The following is a 27,379-nucleotide window of genomic DNA, read 5'->3' on the forward strand; positions in this document are numbered from 1 at the left end:
AAAAAGGCAGCTGATTTGGAGGCGGCGGGGGGGAAGTTTGTTTTCAAAAAAGGAAGCCAATTGGGGGGAAAGGAAGACTTTTTGATATGGGGGGGGAAGCCAATCGAAGTGAGGGGGAGGGTGTCCTTTTTGAATTTGGGAGTCAACCACCAAGCCAATTGGGGAGATGGGTCTGGGAGGGGTTTTTTTTAGAAAAATAGGGGGTTAAAGGGTGGAACCCCGGTGTGGGAGGGTGGCACGGGCAGTTGGGTGGAGTAGTTGTGGTGTGGGTGGCAAGTTTTTAGCTTTTTGGGGGGGGGAGAGTGGATGGGGGGAGGGCACAGCACCTACCGGGGGTGGGGGAGGGATGCAGTCAACGCTTGGGAACCTGCAGATCAAAGGAGGAAACCCTTATTTAGTGAACTGGAACACAAAGTGTGGGTTCTGGGGGGTGGTTCTCAAGTAATGCTCCTGTGGGGGGAGCATCAAACTCAATGCAGCCTATTTAGTGACTCTAAATTGCACACAACCAAAACCAGAACCCAGTCACACCAACACAGAGGTTGAACCCACCCACTCTGTGACTCTGCCTGCCCAATGCCATGGCAAGCAAGCAGCAGCAAACACTTGATGGCAGCCTCATGGATTGAACATCATGATCATCATCATACGTGTGTATTGGCCCAGCATGTAGTGGCAGCATCAGAGCCCAGCCAGGACCCCACTCAGACTGCCCCAGAGGCAAGGAAGCACTCTGGCATGGCATGGGCCCAGCATGTAGTGGCAGCATCAGAGCCCAGCCAGGACCCCACTCAGACTGCCCCAGAGGCAAGGAAGCACTCTGGCATGGCATGGGCCCAGCATGTAGTGGCAGCATCGCATCAGAACCCTGGACCCCACTCAGACTGCCCCAGAGGCAAGGAAGCACTCTGGAAGGCACCTGTTCAAAAACCACCTGCAAGACGCATGCAATGCAACGCAACACACAGCAGCAATTTCTTTACTGGGCATGGGCATGAAGACACAAGTTTTACAACAGTACATCTCCTCTCCAAGGTTCCCTCCCTCCTCCCCACACCCAAATGCATTTCAGAATAGGGGTGTCCCTATTTAAAACCGCCAGCTAGGGAGAGAAAGGGGCAACAAAAGGTGCACAATCGCACACGCACTAACCCCTCTTCTTCCGGTCCTTCTCCTGCCACTCACTGCTGGTCACGGATTCGCCGCCGCCAGCCAGCCACCCTGGGCTGAGACACAGCAGGGCGGCCACACGAGGCACACAGGCAACCGGGGTAGTTCAACAACGATGGAGGGGCAGAAGTGAGGAGACAACACTATTTGTGTCGCTCAACTCACCCCCAAGCAGAGACAAAATCAACCAAAAACTATAAAAAGAAAAAAAAAACCGATGGCAGCCGCCAGGTGGGTAGGCTACTGTGTGCGGCTGCAGCTGTGGGAGAGGAGGTGGAAAGTGAAGGGGAGCAGAGAGAGAAAAGACTAAGAGAGAGAGAAAAGAGAGGGGGGGCAGGGACAAAGAGAAAGAGAGGAGAGAGAGAGAAAAGAAAGAGAGAGAGAGGAGAAAGAGAGATGATAGAGAGAAAGAGGAGAGAGGAGAAGCGCAGCGCAGCAGGGAGGGGGGATTCAGGTGTGGGGGGAGGACACAGCAGTAGCAGCGGTCCAAAGAGGTGGGGGGAGCAGAGAGGGTGTGTGTGGTTGGGGGCTAGTGTGTGGCAGGGGGCCTGGGGTAAGTGGAGAGAGTCGGGGGCAAGGAGGAAAAGAGGTGGGGTGGGGGGAGCAGAGAGGGTGTGTGTGGTTGGGGGCTAGTGTGTGGCAGGGGGCCTGGGGTAAGTGGAGAGAGTCGGGGGCAAGGAGAAAAAGAGGTGGGGTGGGGGGAGCAGAGAGGGTGTGTGTGGTTGGGGGCTAGTGTGTGGCAGGGGGCCTGGGGTAAGTGGAGAGAGTCGGGGGCAAGGAGAAAAAGAGGTGGGGTGGGGGGAGCAGAGAGGGTGTGTGTGGTTGGGGCTAGTGTGTGGCAGGGGGCCTGGGGTAAGTGGAGAGAGTCGGGGGCAAGGAGGAAAAGAGGTGGGGTGGGGGGAGCAGAGAGGCTGTGTGTGGTTGGGGGCTAGTGTGTGGCAGGGGGCCTGGGGTAAGTGGAGAGAGTCGGGGGCAAGGAGAAAAAGAGGTGGGGTGGGGGGAGCAGAGAGGGTGTGTGTGGTTGGGGGCTAGTGTGTGGCAGGGGGCCTGGGGTAAGTGGAGAGAGTCGGGGGCAAGGAGAAAAAGAGGTGGGGTGGGGGGAGCAGAGAGGGTGTGTGTGGTTGGGGCTAGTGTGTGGCAGGGGGCCTGGGGTAAGTGGAGAGAGTCGGGGGCAAGGAGGAAAAGAGGTGGGGTGGGGGGAGCAGAGAGGCTGTGTGTGGTTGGGGGCTAGTGTGTGGCAGGGGGCCTGGGGTAAGTGGAGAGAGTCGGGGGCAAGGAGAAAAAGAGGTGGGGTGGGGGGAGCAGAGAGGGTGTGTGTGGTTGGGGCTAGTGTGTGGCAGGGGGCCTGGGGTAAGTGGAGAGAGTCAGGGGCAAGGAGGAAAAGAGGTGGGGTGGGGGGAGCAGAGAGGGTGTGTGTGGTTGGGGGCTAGTGTGTGGCAGAGGGGTGTTGGGGGGAAGGGAAGGGGGCAACAACAAACAGCAAAGGAGAAACTGGAACAACTCGGGCAGCAGCAGCGATTAGGCTGGATGGGGTGGTTGGGGGAGGAGCTGGGCCTGGGCTAGGGTAGGGTCTGGGAGGAGGGAGGGTGGGGGGGGCAGGCAGGGGGGGGAGGAGGAGGAGGAGGGTAGCAAAATATATAAAGCAATATATATCAAGAGAACACAAGCCAGAAGTTTAAAAAAAAATTAAAAGAAAGACTATAACCAGCAGAAAAAACTTGGGGGTGGGGGTGTGGGGAGGGGGAACCAAACACAGACTCTGAGGGGGGCCACTAAGTGAACAGAGACAATGAAACCACAATTGCTGCAAATTAATAATAGCAAATGAATAAGTGGAACCAAGCAAAGAAAACTGGACTCGGTTTGGCAGCAGCAAACTTGGGAGAAGGCTGGATGGGGTGGGGTTGGGGTGGGGTGTGGTTGGACTTGGAGGGGCAAGTTTGGAGCAGGGAACCAAAACTGATTATATGGGACAACAAGAAACAACAACAGAATCCTCTGGGGGTGGGGGGGAGGGATTCAGGGAACCAACTCGCAGGGCAGCAGCAGTCAGCAGAAACAAACAAAATGGTACAATTTAAGCAAAACCAGCAAGCAATATATAACTGAAACCAATGGAATGCAATGTGAAAATCAAAAAGTTGGACAACAAGAAGGCAGGACAAAGAGCAATAATTAATGGAAGAAGATTTAAAGCAATGAGGATGCAGTGGGTGGGAGTGGGGGAGGGGGAGGGTAGGCCCAAAGGATGAGAAGGGAAAGGGGGGGAGGGGGGGGAGAAAAGCAGACAGACAAGGAACAGGGAAAATTGGGGGAAATTAAGAAGAAAGTAAAGTGAAGTAACACACAGTATACAGACAAGAGACAGACAGAGAGAGGAGACACACAGAGAGTCACAAAGGGCAGGTGGACAAAGGATTAGACAGAGCACACACAGAGAGACACAGGACACAGTCAGGACTCACAGAGACACCAGAGCAGCCAGCAAAGGGCAAGCAGGTCTCAGAGATGATCCCACAACTGCAGCCAAGAGAAGTTTCCAGAGAAGAGGCTTGGGTTTATATAGGTTTGAAATTCCCTCCTTTGGGAGCCCCCACCTTTGCACTCCCCCCACGGCCAACAGGGTGCCAGCTCTCAACAGTGCAACAGCCAAGCAGCCTACCAGACCAAAGGACTCATTCTGGCCAATCAAGGATCAATAGCGCAGCCAATACAATGCCTGGAAATAGCATCACAAAATGGATGCAAGGAGGAGCAAAAGTTTCGGGAAGGAGACACAAAATGGAGGACACACTTTAAAGAGACACTGAGTGAGACTCAATTTCATTCCCGAACCGGTTCGGGAAACCCGAGCCGGTTCGGTACCGAACCGGCTCGAATTCGGTCCGGCTCGGTCCCCGGGAGGGCCCGATTCGGTCCGGGATCGAGCCGCCGGATCCGGACCGGTTCGGACGAACCGGTCCGGATCCGAACCGAACCGCACATCCCTATCAGTCGGTGCTGGGAGGAGAAGGAGGTGGACTGGCCGGTGGGGATTTAATGTCTGGGGAGGTAGCAAGAGACCAGCCCAGTGAGGAGAGAAAGGCAGAAAGAATGGAAGGAGGCTGCCTGCTTGCCTGCCCACCAACCCCCTCCAAGTCACATTGGAGGCCCTCCTGGGCTGAAGACCTGCCACCACCCCAGCCACCCCCAGCAGAGAATCAGTCAGGTGCCCAGGGCCCACTTTTCCAGTGGGTCTCACGGCCTGATGCTGAGTGGTCACGGCTGCCTCTTGCTGCCTCCCCCCCCTGCCCTTCTGTGTGGGGCAGCAGTAATGCTGCCACCTGAGAAGCCCACCTGCCACCTGGCCTGATTATTGGAGGCCCCCACCCACTGGACTCTTGCCACCTCCAGTGACATTAAATCCGCCCCCTCCTCCTTCTCCTCCCAGCTCCAACTGCAGATCTTGTCAGAAATCTTGCAAGAGGAGACTTCAGATTCTCACGAGATGTGCCATGTACCTGAGACCTTCCATGTACTGCCTAAGCCTTGGTGTCAATCTCTGACAATCTCATCACTGATAACTTTTTAAAAGTACCTAAAGACTTCTATCTTTACCCACGCTTTTTAAATTTGACTGTAATTTTAAATTGTTTTAAAGTTTTTATTTTCTGTGTTTTAACTTGTTTTATGTTAACCACCCAGAGTTGAGAGTTTGGGGTGGTGTACAAATTTGAGAAATAAATAAATAAATCAGATTTAAATGTATTGGGAGTTTCAACTCCGCCCCCCAAATGCAAGCATAGTATGCATGTCCTCATACTCTGTTGTAACTAAGCCTAAGTAGATGGAATAATGGCTTTGTGCTGATCTTTGATCCTAATAAACTGGATTGAATTGAAACAATGGCTTATCCTTCCAGGCAGTTTATCCCTGTCTTTACTTCCTTCCCCTTCCTCAGCTGTTTCCCTTGTGCCAGTTTCAGATTGTCAGCCTTTGAGACAGGGACCTGTCTTCTAATTCTTTGTGAAGTGCCATGCACACCTATGGCACTTTATAAACAAATGCGAAGTTGAATTTCTTGCTCAAATGAGACTCCATTGATGTAACAATAAGTACTACAAGAACTTACTGTCCATGTATTAATTGATACCGACTACTGAGCTGTGGGATTTAGTAATATTTCCTGCTTACTATTTTTCTGTAGCTATGTTGAAAGCAGAGGGACATGAGGTAATTCTCAAAGAAATACCGGATTGGAATGAAGTACAACTCATAGTGAATGGGGAAACTGTATTTCAGTGCAACATTAATGACCTGGATTTTGGTGAGTACAAATGGGTGGTAAGTACAAAGACAAATGTCTAATCTTGGTTTCTGTTTTTCAAATGCTCTAGTTTCTGACAAATGTAACAAGTGATAAAAGATATAGGCTGTGGCTCCTATGTTCTGATAGGGTTGTCAGCTTTTGATTTCTAAAACGTTGGTGCCCTGGACAGAGTTGGGGTATGGAAGTATGGCAGAACAAGGGGTTGTACGATGGACCAGGTGAAGGAGCTGTGCAGAAGCTGGCAGATCAGGGTTAGAATCTGCCAGCTATCATCAACATATCTGATGTAGGTATATTATTATTTATTTTTTATTGTTTACACAGTCAGACAGGTGTTATTGACTGGTTTGTTTTATCCAGACATCGAGTCCTTCCCAAGGACCTGGGATGCCAGAATTTTATTGTCAATTGTTATAGATATCGTCGCAGAATATAGGCTGTTCCCAGTAAAGCTGCTTTTTGTAATTGGCTGATGGTGATTTCTGTGGCCCCTATGGTGTTGAGGTGCTCGTCAAGGTCTTTTGGAACTGCACCCAGGGCGCCAATTACCACTAGGATTATTTTGGTCTTTTTCTGCCACAGCCTTTCAATGTCAATTTGTAGATCTTTGTATTTTGTGATTTTTTCCATTTCTTTTTCTTCTATTCTGCTATCCCCTGGTATTGCTATGTTGATTATTTTGACTTGTTTTTCTTTCTTCTCGACTACAGTTATATCTAGTGTATTGTGTGGCAGATGTTTGTTTGTTTGTAGTTGGAAGTCCCATAATATTTTTACATCTTCATTTTCTTCAACTTTTTCAATTTGATGGTCCCACCAATGTTTGGCTACAGGTAGCTTGTATTTTTTGCAGATGTTCCAGTGTATCATCCCTGCTACCTTGTCATGCCTTTGTTTGTAGTCAGTCTGTGCGATCTTTTTACAACAGCTGATTAGGTGGTCCACGGTTTCATCTGCTCCAGAGGCTCTGGACAGTGTACAACAACTTTTTTAAAAGACATAAAACCCACAATCCAAACACAGTGCTAAAAACAATTCAAAAACAATTCAAAAACAATTAAAACCAATTAAAATACTTTTTAAAAAACAACAAAACTTTACAAGCCTTGGAAGGCCAGGCCAAACAAATAAGTTTTTAGGGCTCTCTTAAAGGCTGACAGTGAGCCTAAACTGCGGATATCTGCCGGGAGTGCATTCCATAGACCAGGAGCAGCTACAGAAAAGGCTGGTTCTGAGTCACCACCAGATGTACCGCTGGTAACTGGAGACGGACCTCTCCAGGTGACCTCAATGAGCGATGGGGATCATACCGAAGAAGGCACTCTCTAAGGCAGCCCAGACCCAAGTCATTCAGAGCTTTAAAGGTAATAACCAGCACTTTGTATTTTGCCCAGAAACATATCGGGAGCCAGTGCAGCTGTTTTTAACAGGCATAATATGGTCTCTTCGGGTTACCCCAGAGACCAGGCTGGCTGCCGCATTTTGAACTAACTGAAGTTTCCGAACTACGTACAAAGGCAGCCCCACGTAGAGCGCATTGCAGTAGTCGAGCCTGGAGGTTAGCAGCTGAGGCACCACTGTTTTGAGATTGTTCTCTTCAAGGAATGGACGCAGCTGTCGAATCAGCCGAAGCTGATAGAAAGCGCTCCTGGCCATAGCCTCCACCTGAGATACCATGGTGAGGCCTAGATCCAAGAGCACTCCCAAGCTGCGTACCTGTTCCTTCTGGGGGAGTGTAACCCCATCCAGCACAGGAAGATCTAACTCATCCCTTAAATTCCGATCCCCCACAATGAGCACCTCCATCTTGCTTGGATTCAACTTCAATTTGTTATCCCTCATCCAGCCCATTACTGCCTGTAGGCAGGCATTTAGGGAGTTAATGCCATTTCCGGAGGAGGAGGAGCAGCAGCAGCAGCAGCAGCAGGAATAGATTTGGTTGTCATCAGCATACTGATAATACCCTGCACCAAATTTCCTGATGACCTCACCCAGTGGTTTCATGTAAATATTAAAAAGCTGCCTTTGTATGTATTTCAGAAACTTCAGTTAGTTCAAAACGCGGCAGCCAGATTGGTCTCTAGGGCAACCCGGAGAGACCATATTATGCCTGTCTTGAAACAGTTACACTGGCTGCCAGTATGTTTCCGGGCAAAATACAAAGTGCTAGTTATTAACTTTAAAGCTCTGAACAGCTTAGGTCTGAGTTATCTTAGAGAGCGCCTTCTTCTGCATGATTCCTACTGCACATTAAGGTCATCTGAGGGGTCCGTCTCCAGTTACCACCAATTCGTCTGGTGGCAACTGTCTCAGAGGCAGGCCTTCTCTGTAGCTGCTCCTGGGCTATGGAATGCACTCCCAGCAGAAATCTGTAATTTGAGTTCATTACTGTCTTTCAGGAGAGCCCTTAAAACCTATCTGTTTGGCTTGGCCTTCCAGGGTTTTTAAACTACTGTGAACTTTTAAATTGTTTTAAATGGTTGCCCTGGTTTTCCAGGGTTTTTAGCTGTTTGAATGTTTAATTGGTTTTATTCTGTTTTTATAGTTTAGATTTTAATTGTTAACTGGTTTTAATTGTTTTTATCCTGTTTTAAACCACCCTGAGTCATTTTGGAAGGGCAGTATATAAATTGAATAAATAAATAAATTTGTTAGATGCCAGTTTGAGGCTATGTAGGAGGGATTAGATTTCAGATCCCATTGAAGAAGAAAAGTGAACATTATTTGTTTTGTGGTCTTTGTAGTCTGTGGAGTGAAAAGGGTAATGCTGTTGCTCCTTCAAATTGTTGAAGGAGGTAAAGCTTAAAGGGTAGTGTAGCTCTTTAAGGGGTTGCAAGAGACCCCTTTCTCAACTATCTGTAGGAGAAGCTTGTGTAAGCAGGAGGGCTGTCCTTAGATCTTGACTTTTATAGGGATTCCCTGCATATCCAGCCATCCATATGTGTGGACCACTCAGAAAAAGAATATGTATCCAAAGCTGGAGATACAGTATATGGAATCCAACAAAATCTTCATAAAATGGAATGTCAATTTTTGCAGTTAGGCCTCTGTTTTTCATTTAAACCAGCAGTGTTAAGTATCATGGCATGGGGATTTTTAAAAATATTCATAAGTCACAAATATGTGTGCTCTCTCTCTCTCTCTCTCTCTCTCTCTCTCTCTCTCTCTCTCTCTCAGGAGGTGATGGCAAGTTGGACCCACTTTGCAAAGAAGCTTGTGATGCAGTGTTAAAAGCCTACTGATTAAGATGTACTGAGTGAGATGCATCTTTTTACCTAATTTAGAATTGTACAATATACAGTATTTCTGCTACTGTTCTTCAGTTTCTTCAGTGAGCCATATTTGGAGTGGAGAGCCAGTCTTGTGGTAGCAAGCATGAATTGTCCCCTTTGCTAAGCAGGATTCACCTTGGGTTGCATTTGGATAGTTGACTTCATATAAGCACTGACTGTCTGCTATAAGATATTCCCCTTGTGGGATGGGGCCATAGCTCAGTGCTAAGAGTATCTGCTTGCATGCAGAAGGTGCCAGAAGATGCTCTCGGCATCTCCAGATAGCACTGGGAAAGCCTCCTGCCTGAAACCTTGGAGAGCTGCTGCCAGTCAGTGTAGACTAGGGATGTGCTTGAAATGTGATTCAGCATCTGAATTGTGGGCACATCCCATTAAAACTGAGGGCTTACACAGCCCCTTTACCATGGAGAAGAGCAGGTCCATACCTGCTCCCCCACTGTTCACTGACACTTCTGTAATGGCAGCACTCCCACAAGCTATGACCATGAACCAGCAGGATGTTTCCCAGCGGAAGCCATGTGCATGCCGATGTCGTGCAGCGGCAGCATAGGGGAAGCACTGCCATGACGGAAGTGGCAGAAAACGGTGGAGGGGCAGGTATAGACCTGCTCTCCTCCATGTTAAAGGGACTGTGTAAGCCCTCGGTTTTAAAGGGATGTGTCCACCAAACTGCATAAAGGGATGTGCGGATGCCAAATTGCATTTTGAGCACATCCCTAGTGTAGACAGTACTAAGCTAGATGGACCAATGGTCTGTCTTGATAGAAGGCAGCTTCCTATGATATCCTATGGTAGTTTATGCCTGTATTTTATGTTTGACACTATTTGACAACAGATATGAAGTGGTGTTTTATACTTTAGCCTTTGATAGTTGCCATGCAGTAGTATTGCACAGTAATACTACTGCATGGCAGGAGTATGAGTTGACATGTAATCATAAGAGTTGAAGGAGGGCTTGTAGGTCATCTAGTCCAGCCCCCTGTTTCATATAGGAAATCCAGAGCTGAGGCATCTCTCTATGGAGTTGTCTGTTCAGTGATAAACAGTTCCTGGATGTCAGAAATTTCATTGCTAGTCATACTGACACAGTGAAATATTGCCATTTGGAAATGAAGCAATGCTTTAATCAGTGCAGATGAGTTCTTTTTCAGCCTAAGGTTTTGTGTTTTAATTTATATCCCAAGGATCATGAAGCCCTGTCAGTTCTTTTATAAAAGCCAAAATCAGCTTTCAGCTAGTCACATCTAATAAGGAAATGAAGTGAAACTCTAGGTAAATGGCATATCTGTGTGTCCAAATGTCCAGTTATCTACCCATTTGAGATAATTTGAAGAACCAGGCTTGTGTTCTTTCATTAACGACATGCTTCTAAGACTTGCTGAACCAGCAAATAATTGTTTTGGGGTGGATGTACTCACATGCATTCCAAACTATAGCATTACTCCAGCACTGCAGTGCAAATATATACAAAATTGCCAATTAGAATTCCAGTTCTGAGCAATGCACATTCTAGCAGCTATAATCCTGTTAGAGTAAATATTCCTTTTATCACCTAGGCCTCATGTCATTCAACAATACCAAATTAGCAGATAGGACTAGGGATGTGCAAAAAATTTCGGGCACAGAACGATCTGTGCCCGAAACGAACAATTTCGGGTGATTCGGGGCCGAAGCGAATCACCCCCAATGTCCCCCGAATTTTTTCGGGCACGAGCCGAATCACCTGAATTTCGGGCACAAAAAAATTCGGGTGATTCGGTTCATGGTTGATTTTTGGCGATTTTTTAAAGTTTTAGTGACTTTGGGGCAGTTCGGGGGCATAGCATGGGATCTGGGCAAAAGGAGTGGGGTGGGGTGGTAGTGCATAATGGGTGCAGACTACCACCCCAATTTCAGGGGGATTGGGCAAAGGGCTGATTTTTGGTAAATTTCTGAAATTTTCATGTCTTTGGGGCAGATTGGGGCATATTGGGGCAGAAAGTGGGGCCTGGGGCAGAATAGTGGGGTGGGGTGGTAGTGCCTCATGGGTGCAGGCTACCACCCCAATTTCAGGGGGTTTGGACAAAGGGGTGATTTTTTGAGAATTTTTTAAGTTTTGGTGACTTTGGGGCAATTTGGGGGCAGAAAGTGGATCTGCCCCAAAAGAGTGGGGTGGAGTGGTAGTGCCTAATGGGTGGAGGCTACCACACCAATTTCAGGGGGATTGGGCAGAGGGCTGATTTTTTGAGAATTTTTGAAGTTTGGGTGTCTTTGGGGCAGATTGGGGGCAGAAAGTGGAGCTGCCCCAAAGGAGTGGGGTGGGCTGGTAGATAGTGCCTAATGGCTGGAGGCTACCACCCATCCCCAATTTAAGAGTGATTGGGCAGAGGGGGGAATTTTGGTGAATTTATTTTTATGAGGTTTGTCTTCATAAGGTGAAGTGTGCTAAATTGATTACTTCCTCATATTATTCATAGTAAAGGAAAGTGTGAAAAAGTGAAAGTGGGGTCATGAGAGTTGTTTAATTGAAAAAAATCTCATTTGCTATGATAGAATGAGAATTCACACCTCAGAAGTTTTTTCTGAGGTGTGAATTCTCATTCTATCATAGCAAATGAGATTTTTTTCAATTAAACAACTCTCATGACCCCACTTTCACTTTTTCACACTTTCCTTTACTATGAATAATATAAGGAAGTAATCAATTTAGCACACTTCACCTTATGAAGACAAACCTCATAAAAATAAATTCACCAAATTTCCCCCCTCTGCCCAATCACTCTTAAATTGGGGATGGGTGGTAGCCTCCAGCCATTAGGCACTATCTACCAGCCCACCCCACTCCTTTGGGGCAGATCCACTTTCTGCCCCCAATCTGCCCCAAAGACACCCAAACTTCAAAAATTCTCAAAAAATCAGCCCTCTGCCCAATCCCCCTGAAATTGGTATGGTAGCCTCCACCCATTAGGCACTACCACTCCACCCCACTCTTTTGGGGCAGATCCACTTTCTGCCCCCAAACTGCCCCAAAGTCACCAAAACTTAAAAAATTCTCAAAAAATCACCCCTTTGTCCAAACCCCCTGAAATTGGGGTGGTAGCCTGCACCCATGAGGCACTACCACCCCACCCCACTATTCTGCCCCAGGCCCCACTTTCTGCCCCAATATGCCCCAATCTGCCCCAAAGACATGAAAATTTCAGAAATTTACCAAAAATCAGCCCTTTGCCCAATCCCCCTGAAATTGGGGTGGTAGCCTGCACCCATTATGCACTACCACCCCACCCCACTCCTTTTGCCCAAATCCCATGCTATGCCCCCGAACTGCCCCAAAGTCACTAAAACTTTAAAAATTCACAAAAAATCAGGACTTTGCCCAATCCCCCTGAAATTTGGGTGGTAGACTCTACCCATTGGGCACTACCACCCCACCCCAAAATTTTGCCCCTGGGCCCCTTTTTACCCCCCCAAATCGATTCGGATTCGGATGAAATCCGAATCCGAACCGAATCAAGGGTGATTCGGGTGACCCAGATTCGGGCACAAGACAGAACGGGGGTGATTCGGCTCGGGTCCGAGCTGAATCACCCGAAAATCCGACTTGCACACCACTAGATAGGACCATCCTTTCCCCTAAAGTTTCTTTCAGTACCCATCTATTGTTTTCCAAAACTGTTTAGTTCTATTACAGTCCCATGAAACATGCACAAAATTTGCTGGGTTTTACTTTATATTCATTCATTCAATTTTTGGCAGAGGCTTTCAGGGGAGGGGGAACCACTGGAGACCCTCCCCGAGGCTGCTGGAGGCAATAAATTCTAAAAAAAATTTTTTCCCTTGAGCCAGGCCCAAACCGGTTCAGACTCTAGCCAAGCCAGGGCCTGGCTCGACATGCACAAAATGTACCGGACCTGGTTTGGCTTGAGTCCGGTTCAACTCAAACCAAACCAGGTTTTCCAGTTTTGTGCACACCCCGTCTTAAAACCGTGGTGCATATGCTGGTAACCTATAGGCTTGACTACTCTAATGCACTGTATGTGGAGCTGCCTTTGTACATAGTCTCTAAACAGCCCTCTGTTTTATGTAATGGATGAACTCAGGTGTTACGGCTCTGTTTTATGTTTTAGCAGTTTATTACTTATTCGACCAAGTTTGCTTTTATGTAAAGTTTTTGTACTTTGTGTTTTTCTGGTTGAATGACCACAACAATAAAGATTTGATACATAGTCTAGAATCTACAAATTGTACAGAATGCAGCAGCCAGACTGGTCTCTGGGTAAACCCAAAGGGACCATATAACACCAATTTTGAAAGAATTGCACTGGCTGCTGCTATGTTTCCAAATGAAATATAAAGTCCTGGTTATTACCTATAAACGTCTCAATGGCTTGGGTCCAGGGTACTTAAGAAAGTGCCTTCTTTGTCATGAACCCTCTTGCCTATTAAGATCATCTGGAGTATTTCCTGCCCCCTGCAACAGAATGAAGTATTAAAGGAATTTACAAAAAAAAGTTCTGTTGTATGAATCTTAGTATATGTAGACTATAATGCTTTAAGCCTTTTATAGTTATTTTATAAATCAAATAAATCCAATGTGCGTTAGTGACTGACTTTTTTTGGTAGTGTCTGTGACACTAGCGGGATATTCTGCTGTAGTTTCTTGGGCAAAAGAATGTAGTATTTGAAAAATAAAAATCATAAATAGAGTCTGCCTCATGCATTTATTTATAACATTTTTATCTGGCCTTTCTACCACTTTTCTATACATTACCAACTTAGGGTAACGTGTATGCCCCTCTCCTATAGAGGCAGGTTAGATTTCGAGAAAGTGACTAACCCATGGTCACCCAGTGAGGGCTGAGTGGGGATGTGAAACCACGTTTCCCCTGTCTAAGCCCAACATTTTATCTAATATACTGACTCTTCTTTTGTTGTGCATCCCATAGTGCATGGAATATGCTTGGGAATGTTACAGAAAGGAATCTTCCTTAACAAAGTCTAAACTACAGCAGAACATTTTTCACTCATATATGAAATTTAATCTTCAAGAGATACACAGATGCCCTAAAATGTACCAAGTAGTGTTAATTAAATTGCTTTACAGCTTTTATGTTTGACTAATTGCCTCATTAAAGCACATTTCTCATCACTGAAATGGATCTGAAGTATTCTTCATCACTGAAGAAAATGTATCATTAAGTGCCTTTCCTCCACCCCTCAGTACTATCTGCAGTGGAAAAAAACATACTTCGGCTTTGCCAACTGTGCCATAATGGTGCTGCAATCAACTATCGAGTGCTACTAATGGCAGAATAACACAATAACTCTGAACAACTCTCCTTTTTCCAAGTCAGAATCCTACATAATACAATTATGCTGCATAATGCATTTTTTCTTAATTTAACAAAACTACCAGTCTCTTTAAATGGCAGGAGTGGCAGGGAGTGTGAGAAACATCGGAATGTTTGGCTGCAAGAGAACTTTTACAAAACTGCATTTTAATAGGGCACTTACTTGTTTGTCTGTAAAACACTTCCTTCTGTGAGTCATGTCCTGTGTCAGGGAGGATCTAGACTTTGTCCTAAAAATGGAACTGCCATCAAAAATGACAGTGATCTTTTTAGAGGAAGGGGTGATGACATCAGATTATTTCTTTTGGTGACAATCTCACATGGAGTTATCCCTTTCACTCTAGAAGGTATATGAAAACTTGCCTGTGTTCTGACAATCACCAGCTATCCACACAATCAGCCGGGGCTTGGGAGAACCCAAGGCCAAGTTAGCATGGTGTTGGGGACACCCTGCCCCCAACATTAAATCCAGAGTTACCAGCTCAGAATTATATGGAATCCAGGCCTGTGTCTGACTCCATTTTATTAAGGAATCAATTAATGCCTGAATTCAGATGAACTGACCAAGACATGATACCCAGATCTCATGACTGCCCCTGGAAATTGATTTCTGAAGGCAGGGGTGATCTAACATTGTTTATCAGTGTTTGTGAAACTCACAAGAGACACAGTAGGTCAGGCTTGATTACCTGTCTCACACTGCTAAAATTAATTTGCTCTCAGGTAATCCCTTACCTCTGCTGACAGGATGCTTCTGCCTTAGTCAAATGTATTGATTACCCAGCCTCAAACAAGTACCCCTTTTGCTGTCACTTTAAACATCCTTTTGTTATAATTACACACTAGATAGATGTACATAAGAAGTAATTTAATTGCTGTCTCACAGAGATAGATATAATTCTTTCACTAACTCCTCGGACTCTTAATATTCTTGGGACCAAGAGAGGCAAATTTGCTTTGGAAATGACAATAGAACAATACACTGCTAACAGGAGATGGAACTCAAATCCTGTTTTGACTTAATATCCTGAGCTAATTTCGACAACAATGAGGGCAGCACAGATGAATGGTGCCCTCTCTGGGCTCTGCCGCTCATATACCCACACAACCAGCATGGCAGCAGAGTCCGGAGCTCCAGCCAAAGGAAGAGTACTCACTCTGGGTCCTCCAGGGACCCAGAATGCAATGCATGAGCAGCACTGAAATTAAGGCTTTGTGCACACTTTACTTCGGAATAAACAACATTCATCTTGGTGGGACTTCTTTCTGAGTGAACTATGCATAGGTTATGCTGCAAGGATAGCAGACAGAATCACTGGGTTGAAAAGTCAAGGAAGCAGATTCAGGCTAGACTTTCACTGCAAGGCTCACAGGTGGCGGCGGCTCCCATCACCTGCTTCCGAATTGTTTACTAGGCCTGTGCTACTGAATACTCTGCATACACCCCAGGCACCACACAGAAGTGTCCATTCCCATTGCTTAGTGTTGCACATTACCTAGCACCTTGAAAGGAAATGGAACCCTCCTGAGCCCCTACACCAACCTGGGAGGCACTCTCAGAGCTCTGGAAAGTGTAGCCTTCCCAGTACTTTCCCCATAAAACCTTTGGAGAAAGTTCTGGGGAAGGACTACTCTTCCCAGTGCTGAACAATGCTGTGCTCTAAGAAAAACTGAGTCCAGATGGTGCAGGGGCTCAACAGGGCTCAGTTTCTCTTAAAGACCTCCACCCCAGTGCTGAGCACAGCATTTTGTGGATATCATTGAAGGTTTTTTTTGACAACGTTGCCTCTGCTTGAAAAATAGTGATGATCACTGGGCTGGACATTAGGATGAATTTCCTAACTGCTCAATTATCTGCCTTTAGCGTACAGATATTTTCAAATGAAGTCTGGATAGCCATCTGCCAAGGATGCTGAAGTGGTTTTTGGCTCTGAGCAGGGGGCTAGACTAGAAGACCTACAAGATCCCTTCAAACTCATAGAATTTGAATTTGTTTAGGAAGTACCTGAAGAGCTACGACTCTTGAAATTTTGTGCATGCACAGTCTGACACTGTGCACAGTTCTGGAAAGAGGACACTTTTTCTTCAAAATGAGGACTAAAGAAAACTGTGCTCTTGGAACACCTTTGGACATTGGTAGCTCTGCCCCTAGAAACATTCGTCTGTGCCTGCAGAATGTAAGCTGAATTTCTAAGTTTAGTCATGAACACATTTAGTCGTAATATCTATTCATTAAAACATATTCAACGTTTGTTTAATCTTTCCTCCTCTAGATATCTGAAGCCCACCTACTTTCAAATGTATGCAAATATATGCATTTGAAAGTAGATACACACACATGCGCACCATACATGGATATATAGGCACAGGAGTGCTGCTTTTGTTAAAGTGACTAGCCAAAAAATAACCCCAACAACGTTCTGCCATTATAAGCCTCAACGTTCTGTTGCTTATAAATATGACAACTGCTGAGCTAATAACTTGAAACCTGGTGTGTGTTATCTACTTGATGAGGTCTACAATTCTGCTTAATTTCAAATCTGATTTTAAAAATGCAACAGATACAGGAGGTTAAAAAGTGCTGGAAATTGACATGTTGAACCTTTTTTGTCCAAATTTTATCCAGGCATATCATTTATTGCTTTCAATTGTTGATGACAATAGATTATGTAATCTATTCAGACTTGTCTGGGAAGGCAATCTTTTGTTGGTTTGGTGAAGTGCAATGCCTATTCTATTCATTATGGAATGTGAACTCTCAGGGAAGTGGGGAGGGGAGACATGGAATGGACAGATGGGGAAAGCCAGGTGAGGAGTTAGAGCAACGTGAGGGAGCAGCAGCATGGAGGCTTACTCCTGAATAGGAGAGGAGAGCTGGTCTTGTGGTAGCAAGCATGACTTGTCCTCATAGTTAAGCAGGGTCTGCCCTAGTTGCATATGAATGGGAGACTTGATGTGAGAGCACTGCAAGATCTTCCCCTCAGGGGATGAAGCCGCTCTGGGAAGAGCAGAAGGTTTCAAGTTCCCTCCCTGGCTTCTCCAAGATAGGGCTGAGAGAGATTCCTGCCTGCAACCGTGGAGAAGCCGCTATCAGTCTGTGTAGACAATACTGAGCTAGATGGACCAATGGCCTGACTCAGTATATGGCAGCTTCCTATGTTCCTATGTTCCTAACTCTGCCCAGGATTGTTGCATCATTTTCTTCCTCCTCCACCATCCTCTCTTATCTGTCAGGCAGAGAGTGACTCCCTCTTCAGAATTACTTCATATTTCTTGCCCATTCCCCACTATCAGAAAGCTGACAGGAAAACTGCACTCCTGCAGTAAGTGGGTCCCATTTACTTCAACAGAGTTGGCCACTTTAATTACACCTATTTTATTTTATTTTTTAAAAAGGACACTGAGGTTATCTCAGCAAAATTTAGCCAATTTACTGCCTATTTACAAAGCTTAGCTTATCCCATAGTTCCCAGCTTGCTGATGTCTCTCACCTATTTCCTATACTCTCTCTGTGTGTGTGTTGGAATCTTTGTTTTCACAGTAAGAAAATTCCATAAGTGAGGTCCACTTTTGTAAAAAAAAAATAAAAATAAATAAATAATAAATCCCCAGTGTGAGAGCCATTACCCGCCCCCATGCAGTGCTGTGCTTTCCCCAGCGTCAGGGGGCAAGGCTGGTCTTTTAACAGAGGCCTGTAAAGCCCCATCACCATCTTAGAAGGCACACATAGAGGCTATTCACATGAGCGTATAAAACCAGACTAAGGGAGCCCAGCCTGGTTTTGCAAGCTCGTGTGAACCACCAGGATTCAGGAAACCCGCCTATTGAGCAACCAAGTTAAACAAGGTTAAGAGAGCGAGTTCTCCCTTCACCTCCCCTTTTTAAAATCGTGTGTTAGCCGCAGCTGCTTGCAGCTGTGACTGGCACACTTGGGGGGAGGGGGGACCCCAGTAATGCACTGCACACTCACATGGAGAATTATTGGGGCGATGCTTCCGACACCCTGACAGTAGGTTGGACGGATCGTGAGAAGAGCTCTACAGAGTGATGGAAAATGTCGTCTGTACCCACTGAGTTCTGTGGACAAACTGCTGGGAAGAATGAAAGTGTGTGTGCCTTTCAAGATGGTGCTAGGGCTTTATAGGGCTCTCTTGTTCTTATAGTCCTGTCCCTGTCCAGTACTACATGTAGAAGGGAAATGGCTCTCACCTTGGAGTTTGTTTGTTTGTTTGTTTGTTTGACCAAAGTGGCCCCTAAGTGCACCTTCCAAAATACTGTTGTACATACTGTAGTATATGTCGTTATTTTTACATTTATATCCTGCTCTTTCTCCAAGGAGCCCAGATTGGTATACATGTTGTTTATACTCATAACAACCCTGTGAGGGGCAACTGAAAAAGGCAGAAGCTGAAATGTCTTGCATATTATATTTCTGTTTGCTAATCAACAATAAATTTATATATACACACACACGCGCGAGAGAAGATTTGCCATTAGTCTTCTAGCACATTACAAGTAGTAGTAGTAGTAGTAGGTGGTGGTGGTGGCGGCAGCGGTGGTGGCTGCAGCAGCAAGGGTGGTTTCTATCACTGGTTGGTTTTTGTATGCCACTGTTTCCTTATTAGAAGAACAGAAAATAAACTACTACAGGATAACCTCGTTAATTGTGGGTCCAGGACCCGTGGTTTCGCGTATCCGTGGTCAGGTAATGGACACCCGATCTTGGTATACAAGGAAAAAACCTGGCAGGAAAGGGGTTAAACTCACATATCTGTGGGTCAGGGGAATGGACCTTGGAGGTCATTTCCGACCACCATTTTGAGTCCAGGAGCCATTTTATGGCTCATTTAAACAAAAAAGGATGGGGGCCTCCACGATTTTTGGCTGGTTTTCTACTCTTATGGGGGCATCACTGTATTTCTTAAAGGCAGTAGAGCATGGTAGGACACTTTATTTGGCCTGCTTCATCATTTTGAGGTGATTTTGGGCAGTGCAGGAACCTAACCCCCCAATTTACATTTCATGCCCCGTTATTTGCTATTCGCACACCATTCCCTGCAGAATGGAACCCTTGCAAATAACAGGGTTCTACTGTACTACTACTACTAGTGGTGGTGGTAGTAGTAGTAGTAGTAGTAGTAGTAGTTACTTTTCTGTTCTTCCAGTAAGGAAACAAAGTAGCATACAAAGCCAACCAGTGATAGAAATCACCCTTGCCACCTACTTTGGGTACTGCTGATCCCATAACTTGGAGTGGGGTGTATATTCCCTACTGAGTAGTTTCTAGGAACTTTTCATTTCACCATACAAGCCAGCAGAATAGTATTCACTTTGTTGACTTGTATCAAACAAGACTGCAATGAACTCAACTGTAGTCACCATGTGTGTTTAGGAGGACATCTGTGGCCACAGCTCAAGATTAATTTGAAAACTACTGTTCTAACAGTAAATTTAAATAGTCAAATTAAATTCAGAGGTTCAGCATATGAGAATATCACCATCAAAATATACAAGGATTGTTTGGTTTACTGTGCCGACAAATGAAGTTTGAATTCAGTGAACATTTGCTAAGTAAAGTCCTAACTAACATGTTGCTGTAAAGTGATTTGGGACTTTGTGGTGATGCAAAAACATAGGTCAGATACACTATGCTGCAAGTACTACTATTGCCAGGTGCTATATCAAGTAGGCTTGTGCATTTCGATTCGGGTACAAAACATTTTGTGCCCGAAAATGGCAATTTCGGAGGTTTGTAACCAAAACAAAATCAAGAATTAAAAAACAGAGATTTTTATTTCCAAATCAAAATGGCTGTGTTTCGGACAGAATGCTTTGTTCTTTGGGAAAGCATTGCAATTGAAATTGACTTCTCTGACTCTCTCCACTCCAGCTAAGGCACTGAGTGATTAGCAGAAGATAAGATATGCAAAAAGCTGTTCAGCATGAATGGTTTAGTTAAGTATGTGTTGTATTCAGTGTGACTGAAATGCAAACTGACCTTGCAAAGGGATTTGGAAGACAGCATTTTGAGACAGAAATACCCAAATATCTTTGAGAGCTCAATGCAATTCCAAAGCTCTTGCTAAAAGCCGTGTTATAAATTGTGTGGAGAAGCTTTTTGAGAAGCTTGTTAGGAAAGTTCTGAAACTACACAGGTTTTTCTTTCCAAAGGTTTAGAAAGAATCTCTTGACTTGCTCAGGGCTCTTTTGAAGAGCTATTTTGTTTTTCTTCTGATTTTTATGAGTTATGGTGGTGTCGAAGCTTTGTTGCCCAAGTTGAGCAGTCTAATGTAATGTAATTTACATTAGACTGTAATAAATTACAGTCGAATGTAATTTGGTGGGACTTGATGTCTAAGCCAGTGGTTCACAACTTTTGCCATTGCAGGGACAGGTCATCCACATAGGACTACAGGAGACAAAAGGAGGGGGTGGGGAATACCCCTGTCAATCTATTGACATCCCCAGGGATCTTAGTTGTTTATCTCTTTCTTGTAACCATGATCCATGGTTTTGCACTTTCTTAAATGCAGTGATGATAGATCTCAACAATTCTGAACAGTAGGCTGATTTGTTTGGGCTACAGCTCACTCCACTTCAGTTAAATGAACATTTAAAGCTGTTCCATAGTACCAAAGCAGTTCATTGGTCTATCTTGCTATCTCAAATGACCTGTGGTCACTGTTCCATGGGGAGGGAGTGTTTTTATTGAAATATTGCTTAAATCCACAAATGGGTTGTGCTGCTGTGCTAGTGCCACAGGGACAGGCTCCCACCAGCTGCAAAATTCTCATATAACTATGCCAAAAAATTAAGTGTCATTGTTGTTCATCATTCTCTTCACTCTTTCAACTTGTTTATGTGGGGCTTCAGGGGCAAAACAGTGGGTTGGGTGGCAGTGCCCCAAGGGTGGTGCACCCAGATTCCAAATAGGGCAAAGGGCTGATTTCTTAGGAATTTTTGAGGTTTATGCGTCTTTAAGATTTTCCCCCATAGGGAATAATGGAAGTTTCAGCAGCCCCATAACTCCACCTGGGGGGCACTGGGATGGCCCGAAGCGAGTGGTGGTGTAGTGCACAGAGGGTACCAACCACCCCCCTGTATTGCTAACCCATTGGGGTACTGGGCTTTGTTGTTTCTGAGGTGTTGAGTTTTGATTCTCTGGTAGCAAATGAGATTTTTAATGAAAAACTCTCATATGCTACTAGAGAATCTACGCTCAGAACACCTCTAGAACAACAAAACCCTGTACTTCATGGGTTGGCAACCTATGTGCACTACACCACCACTTCTCTGGGCCACCCCAGTGCCCCTCAAGTGGAGTTATGCGACTGCAGAAACCTCCATTATACCCTACGAGGAAAATCTGAAAGACGTGAAACTTCATTAAATCTTTAAAAATCAGCCTTTGCCAAATTCCTCTTAAAAATTTTTGGTAGCTTCCTTGTACCAGCTGGGCACTACCACCAACCCCACTCCACTCTGAGCCACCCCTCCTCCCCGCCCCCATGTGAAGCTATACTTTTCCTGAAACCTCCATCATACCCTATGGGGAAAATCTGAAAGATGTGCAAACTTCAAAAATTCACCAAAAATCAGCAGTTTGTCCAATTCCTTTGAAATTTTTGTGGTAGCTTCCACTGATTGGGCACTATAACCCGCACCCACTCTTTTGACCATGTGATCCATTTTTAAATCTGAATTAATTTCAGATTAATTCAGATACAAAACAAAACTGGGGTGATTCAGAAGGCGTAATTTCGAACAAAATACAAAATGGGGTTGATTCGGATTTGGTACAAATCGAAACAGAAAAAATACAAAACGCACAACCCTAATATCAAGTATGTGAGGTGGCTAAAAAAATTAACTCTTAAGATCTTGGATCAGAATTGACCATGGGCAATACGGTAAAACAGGATTACAACCTAAACAAGGTCCAATTAAAAGTAATTTCAAAATCCAGAACAGAGTTCTTTCTAAACTTCCAGGGAATCAAAACAGAAATCAAAACAGATATCAAGAAAAGTAACAGGCAGATAAGACCAGGGCCAGTAACTAGCTGGCAGCAGGCAGATAAAGAGGGCCAGAAACTTGGGCTAGGCAGCAGAGAAGATCTGGACATTAGAACAGACTGGCATGTCTTTTAGTTGACTTAAGGCAAGCAACTTTGAGAGGGGGGGGGGAAGGAGGTCATTCAAGGAACTATACCCAAATGCCCAAGTTCTTTTCATTATATTAAATTTCACAGCCTTCAAATCAAAATATAGAAGACAGAGCAACAGAAAAATACAGCGAAGAAGATCCAGGAGATGCCAACATTTTTGTGAATGGGATGCTAATACCAATCCTCAAAGGATAACCTGTCAAAAAACCAGTCATAAATAAAACGGACTTTAAATTCCACGGTTTATTTTTCACATTCTTGGACAGAATTTATATTTTACAATATAATACTGCAGTCCACAAACAACAATGAAAATGGAAGCCTGCCATTTCCCACTTTTATGTCTATGTTAATTTAGCTCTCTAAATTTGTATGTTCCCAGCCACAAGAGCATTTATCATTGAAGAGGAGACAGAAAATATTTCAAGTTCTATTGAGATGGCCTTTCTTGTAAAAACAGCAATATATTCATAAAATGCTCAAAAATCTTCCTTGGGGCTACTTAGAGCACATATCAACTCAGATGTTCCATTGTATTCAATGGTGCTTGATCCCAGATAACTGCATGGGATTGAAACAATCATGTAACTAATCTCATTCAGAACTAAATGAGTATATATATAAAGGAACCACGAATTCCAAATCATGTTAATGCCTGTCAGAGTTGAAAAAACTGAAGCTAGAAATCTTGCTTAGAAAATCCAAATGTAATACCTACCCATTTCATATATTATGGCTATTCTTCAGCATTTAAAACTCTAAGAATGCTCCATATAGATCAGAACAGCCAACTAGTACCAGATCTGTTGAGTCTTCTTATATAACTATATCATGTTTTGTAACTTTTATATAGTAAAGTTGCTTTTTCCACTGTGGGATAAATTGAGTTATGAGAAAGGGAGGAATGCTGGTCTTGTGCTAGCAAGCATGACTTGTCCCCTTAGCTAAGCAGGGTCTGCCCTGGTTGTATATGAGACTATATGTGTGAGCACTGTAAGATATTCTCCTCAGGGGATGGAGCTGCTCTGGGAAGAGCATCTAGGTTCCAAGTTCCCTCCCTGGCATCTCCAATATAGGACAAGATTATTATTTTTTTTGATTTTTTTTTAATAGGACAAGATTTTTTTAATTGAACCAACAAACTACCAAAGCAGCTCTGGGAAGAGCAGAAGGTTCCAAGTTCCCTCCCTGGCTTCTCCAAGACAGGGCTGAGAGAGACTCCTGCCTGTAACCTTGGAGAAGCCATTGCCAGTCTGTGTAGACAATACTGAGCTAGATGGACCAACGGTCTGATTCAATATATGGCAGCTTCCTATGTTCCTAAAGGGGCAGAGGGACCCAGTATGAACCACAGCGGTATCAACTGTTGTTCAACCAATGATGAAGTACAATGCTAGACTGATGAGAATTCACAATGAAAGTGAGTGAAGCTGTCCCTACTTATTGTGACACAACCAAGGTGTCAAGCTCAAGTTCAGGCAGGGCTGCAGCTCATGCCGAGTCCCCGATAGTTAGTCCCTGATAGTCCCTGATCCAGTTTCGTACTGTCTGTGATGGTGAGGGGAAATATTATTACACTAATATGTGTAAGCCCGTTGTAATAACGGGCTCTAGTGGGGGGGGGGTTTCCCGCTGCCGCCTCACCCGCCTCGGGCGCACTCCTTGGGCCGACACCTCCGCCGCCGCCTCGGGCGCTCTCTCCGCCCGTCGTTTCTTGTGGCGGCGGCCGCCGCCATCGGAGCCAGTCACCCCGCCACGGCCACCGCCTCCTTGGCCCGCACTCCTTTGGCCGAGGCCGCGGCTCCGCCGCCGCCTCCGCCTCGGCCGCACTCTCCGCCCGCCGCTTCTGCTCCTTCTGGTCTCCCGTGGCAGCGGCGGCCGCCATCGGGGCCAGTCGCCCACCGGCGGCCGGGTCCAACATGGCCGCCCATCTCCGCGCATGCCCAGAACGGGCGAAAAAGACACGGGCGGCACGGACGCACGCCCAAGGCTTTTATGGGTAAGGATGTTCACAGATCTGTATGGCACATCTCTGCAAACAAATTCCTGCTTGTCAGGAACACTGTACAGACTACATCAAGCTTTGAGAAAGGAGTGAAAAGGGGATATGGGGTTGTCCCTTTTGAAGTACTCAGTTTCAGAACAGGGAGACTAATAGAACCTTTAAGAGTTTTATAGGATTCTGACCAAGGTTTTTATTTTTAAAATGTGTTTTTAAATTTATAGTTACAAGGTGAATGAAAGATAGAGAGTTTTGACTTGCTTGTAGGTTTTTGTTTACTAAAGTCTTCTAGGGAATATATCCTTTAATTGACATTAGGGGCAAATATGCATTAACTATGCTATCATCCTACTCTTCCACCAAGACTTTCTGAGCAGAATACATGGTTTTCTCCAATTTTGTCCTCATAATAACCCATATATAAGGGGATGGCACTGAAAGCATATTAACAGAAATCATTTTTTAGGAAAATCCTATATTTGAGCTGCCATTCAGTGCTGACTAGTATAATAACCAGCTTTTAACAAAACATATTTAACTTTTTTCTCTTGACTAAACATACACTTAATGTACTTATTCTCTCTGAGCCCTTTCTCACAACTGGAGAAAGGGCTCAGACAAGGCGAGGGGAGGAAGCCACAAAATGCTTACTTCCTCCGCAGATGATGCACTTTTTATTGCTGGGCTTCTGCCGGCAGCTCCAAGGGTCGGAGTGCCGGGTCATTTGGTCATTCCCCCCCCCCGGAAGTCCTATTATGCATCATGCAAGTGTGCAGTACATTATGGGGATCCCCCCTCTCTCCCCCAAAGCCATCCAGGATCCCCCAGACAATTGGTAAAACAGGGTTAGGAGAGCACTAACTCTCCTAGTCCCGTTTAAGAGGGTGGCTCTGAAGGCAGGTTTGCCACCAAGGCGCTGCTGGGATCGGGCACGATCCTGGCGGTACACACACTCAGGAAAAACCGAGCTTGTCTTCCTTCGCCTGGTTTTACCTGCATGTGTAAATAGCTTATCTATCTTCTCTTCTCTCTTCCAGGATCTTCAATGTACTGTATTCTATACAGCTTTATAAAAGAGAGTGGCCAACATGTTCCTCAGCATTAAAAGGGTAGAGCAAGTTGCACTCTCACAAAAGGCTGCTGCGGAACTCAGCCAAAGGTCAGCCTTGAACCATTGTCAAAGGCATGCTGAGAGGGATGGGGGAGCAATTTTTGCTGCTCTCTCCATTATCCAAAAGTACTTTCTGACTTATAGGAATGTGTCTCGGAGGGCTGCACAACCAATATTTTGAGAATTTCCTTGTGAAATTAAGAGCTAAGCTACAATGTGAAAAGGTGACTTCAAAAACAATTGTGTTCTTCAAAAGGGTGGGAGCTGCTCAGAAGTTACATGTTTAAACAACTCCTTTATAAAACTTATGTCTTCTTATGTGTATGGGCATATCTAAAGATTTATCAGTGCACTGATTTTCACTGTGAAGGTATCAACTAAGTGAACTAGGGGATTTCCCACAAGTGACTCTCAACAGTGAACAGATATTATTTATTATTATTATTATTTTTATTATTTTTATTATTATTATTATTATTATTATTATTATTAATTCAATTTGTATACCGCCCTTCCAAAAATGGCTCAGGGCAGTTTACAAAGAGAAATAAAACAATTAAGATGGCTCCCTGTCCCCAAAGGGCTCACATTCTAAAAAGAAACATAGGACACACACCAACAACAGTCACTAGAAGTGACTGTTCCTGGTGATATGCATATGACTCTTCTTTTGTGAGACAAACCCAGCTTCAAGCATTAGTCTTAAACTTCATGTGTTAAATATTACAAATCTGGAAGCAAACCCAATAATTAGTTTTGGTGACTAAAAAGAAAGTAAGTCTGTTCTCTACTAAGTTGTATGCTGTGTTCTTACATGCAAGAATCAAAGAATGTTTGGGCAAGCAGTTTGAATCTACCAAAAAATGTTCCAATTTGCTAATAGTCTAAGTAACTATTTACATAAGCTACACCAAAATAGAAACGGATATCTAATGTAAAGCAATCCTACTAAACAAACATACTGGTCCAGCCTAACTTGAATGTTCTAGAAAGTAAAACAAGAGACCTGTTTCTTCTGTGTCTTTGTCAAGAGGTAGCTGCACTGTAGTCCATAAAACCACATAAACTGGGGAAGAATGAAGAGGTCCCCTTAGCATTTACAGTACACGCATTAGTTTTACAAGAGACTAGTTACACACAACCTTCCAAAAAAGCACATCACAAAGATCCCAAGTATTTTCCTACTGCTTTTTATTTCCATCTATGGCCACAGCATTTCCTAAATACATAATACTATACTACACATGGAGGAGATGGGCTGCTGCATTAAGATCAAAACATCTTTCCTTCAAATGCTTCCAGGTTGAAAGCTGTGTCCAAAAATCTCCTGAGCGATACCAGATGAGTGTTCTTGTTGCCGGTTGCAGGTGCAGCGGCTGGTTCACGACCAACATACCTTGAGACAGGAGACAACAGAGTAGGTTAAAAAAAAGCCAAGAAGCAGCACTTTCTGATGCAGACATACACCAATAATCCCCCCGCATATTGCAGGTATTTTCTTTGGGCAGATTCTTATACCCGACAGAAGCTCACAACTACTTGCCACTACCTAGGCCGATTTGCTTCTGCTACCCATTTCTTAAATTTATAAAAACTAGTTCAGCCAACTTGTCCTATTAAGAAGCATGACTCCATTAAGGCAAATTATCTGCAACATGCATGTCCTCAACCGTGGGTTCTTGCATCCCTGAGATATTTTCTATGAAGCCTCAGTTTGTTTATTTGTGCTGTAGATTCAAGCAATCGGTCAATCTACATGATTTATATGCAGCACCTTAAGCTATAACAGAAACTTGCTAGTCATCTGAAAAGCGAGAGAATAATTATGTAGCAAGTCCCAGATTCAATACCTGGCATTTTCATGTTAAAAAAAAATAATCTCAAGCAGCAGGGCGGGGAAAGACTACCACCTGAAGCCACTGCCCATTGGAATAGACATTACAGGCTCATTAGGGTGGTCCAGATAGAAACATCAGTACCACATCTCAAACTTCTCC

General features: G+C 44.7%; 2 protein-coding genes across 17 annotated transcripts in view; one reads left to right on the top strand and one right to left on the bottom strand.

Moving 5' to 3' along the window:
- Positions 1-27,379, top strand: part of C3H10orf53 (chromosome 3 C10orf53 homolog) — a 63,776-nt gene that overhangs the window by 19,753 nt on the left and 16,644 nt on the right. The window contains exons 2-4 of one of the 5 annotated variants that reach the window (XM_053305781.1): positions 5,357-5,476; positions 8,657-8,735; positions 22,354-22,502. In XM_053305781.1, the coding sequence (XP_053161756.1) occupies positions 5,357-5,476; positions 8,657-8,721 (185 nt within the window). In that variant the 3' untranslated portion in view covers positions 8,722-8,735; positions 22,354-22,502. Of the gene's footprint in view, positions 1-5,356; positions 5,477-8,656; positions 9,330-22,353; positions 22,503-27,379 lie in introns of those variants that run through there. The other 4 variants (XM_053305780.1, XM_053305778.1, XM_053305779.1 and 1 more) reach the window with 4 other exon arrangements.
- Positions 22,495-27,379, bottom strand: part of OGDHL (oxoglutarate dehydrogenase L) — a 111,641-nt gene continuing 106,756 nt past the window's right edge. For all 12 annotated transcript variants that reach the window (XM_053305768.1, XM_053305764.1, XM_053305765.1 and 9 more), the window contains one exon: positions 22,495-26,778. In XM_053305768.1, the coding sequence (XP_053161743.1) occupies positions 26,655-26,778 (124 nt within the window). In that variant the 3' untranslated portion in view covers positions 22,495-26,654. The remainder of the gene's footprint in view (positions 26,779-27,379) is intronic.

Source organism: Hemicordylus capensis, chromosome 3 (assembly GCF_027244095.1).
Source record: "Hemicordylus capensis ecotype Gifberg chromosome 3, rHemCap1.1.pri, whole genome shotgun sequence".
In the NCBI taxonomy this organism is placed as follows: Eukaryota; Metazoa; Chordata; class Lepidosauria; order Squamata; family Cordylidae; genus Hemicordylus; species Hemicordylus capensis.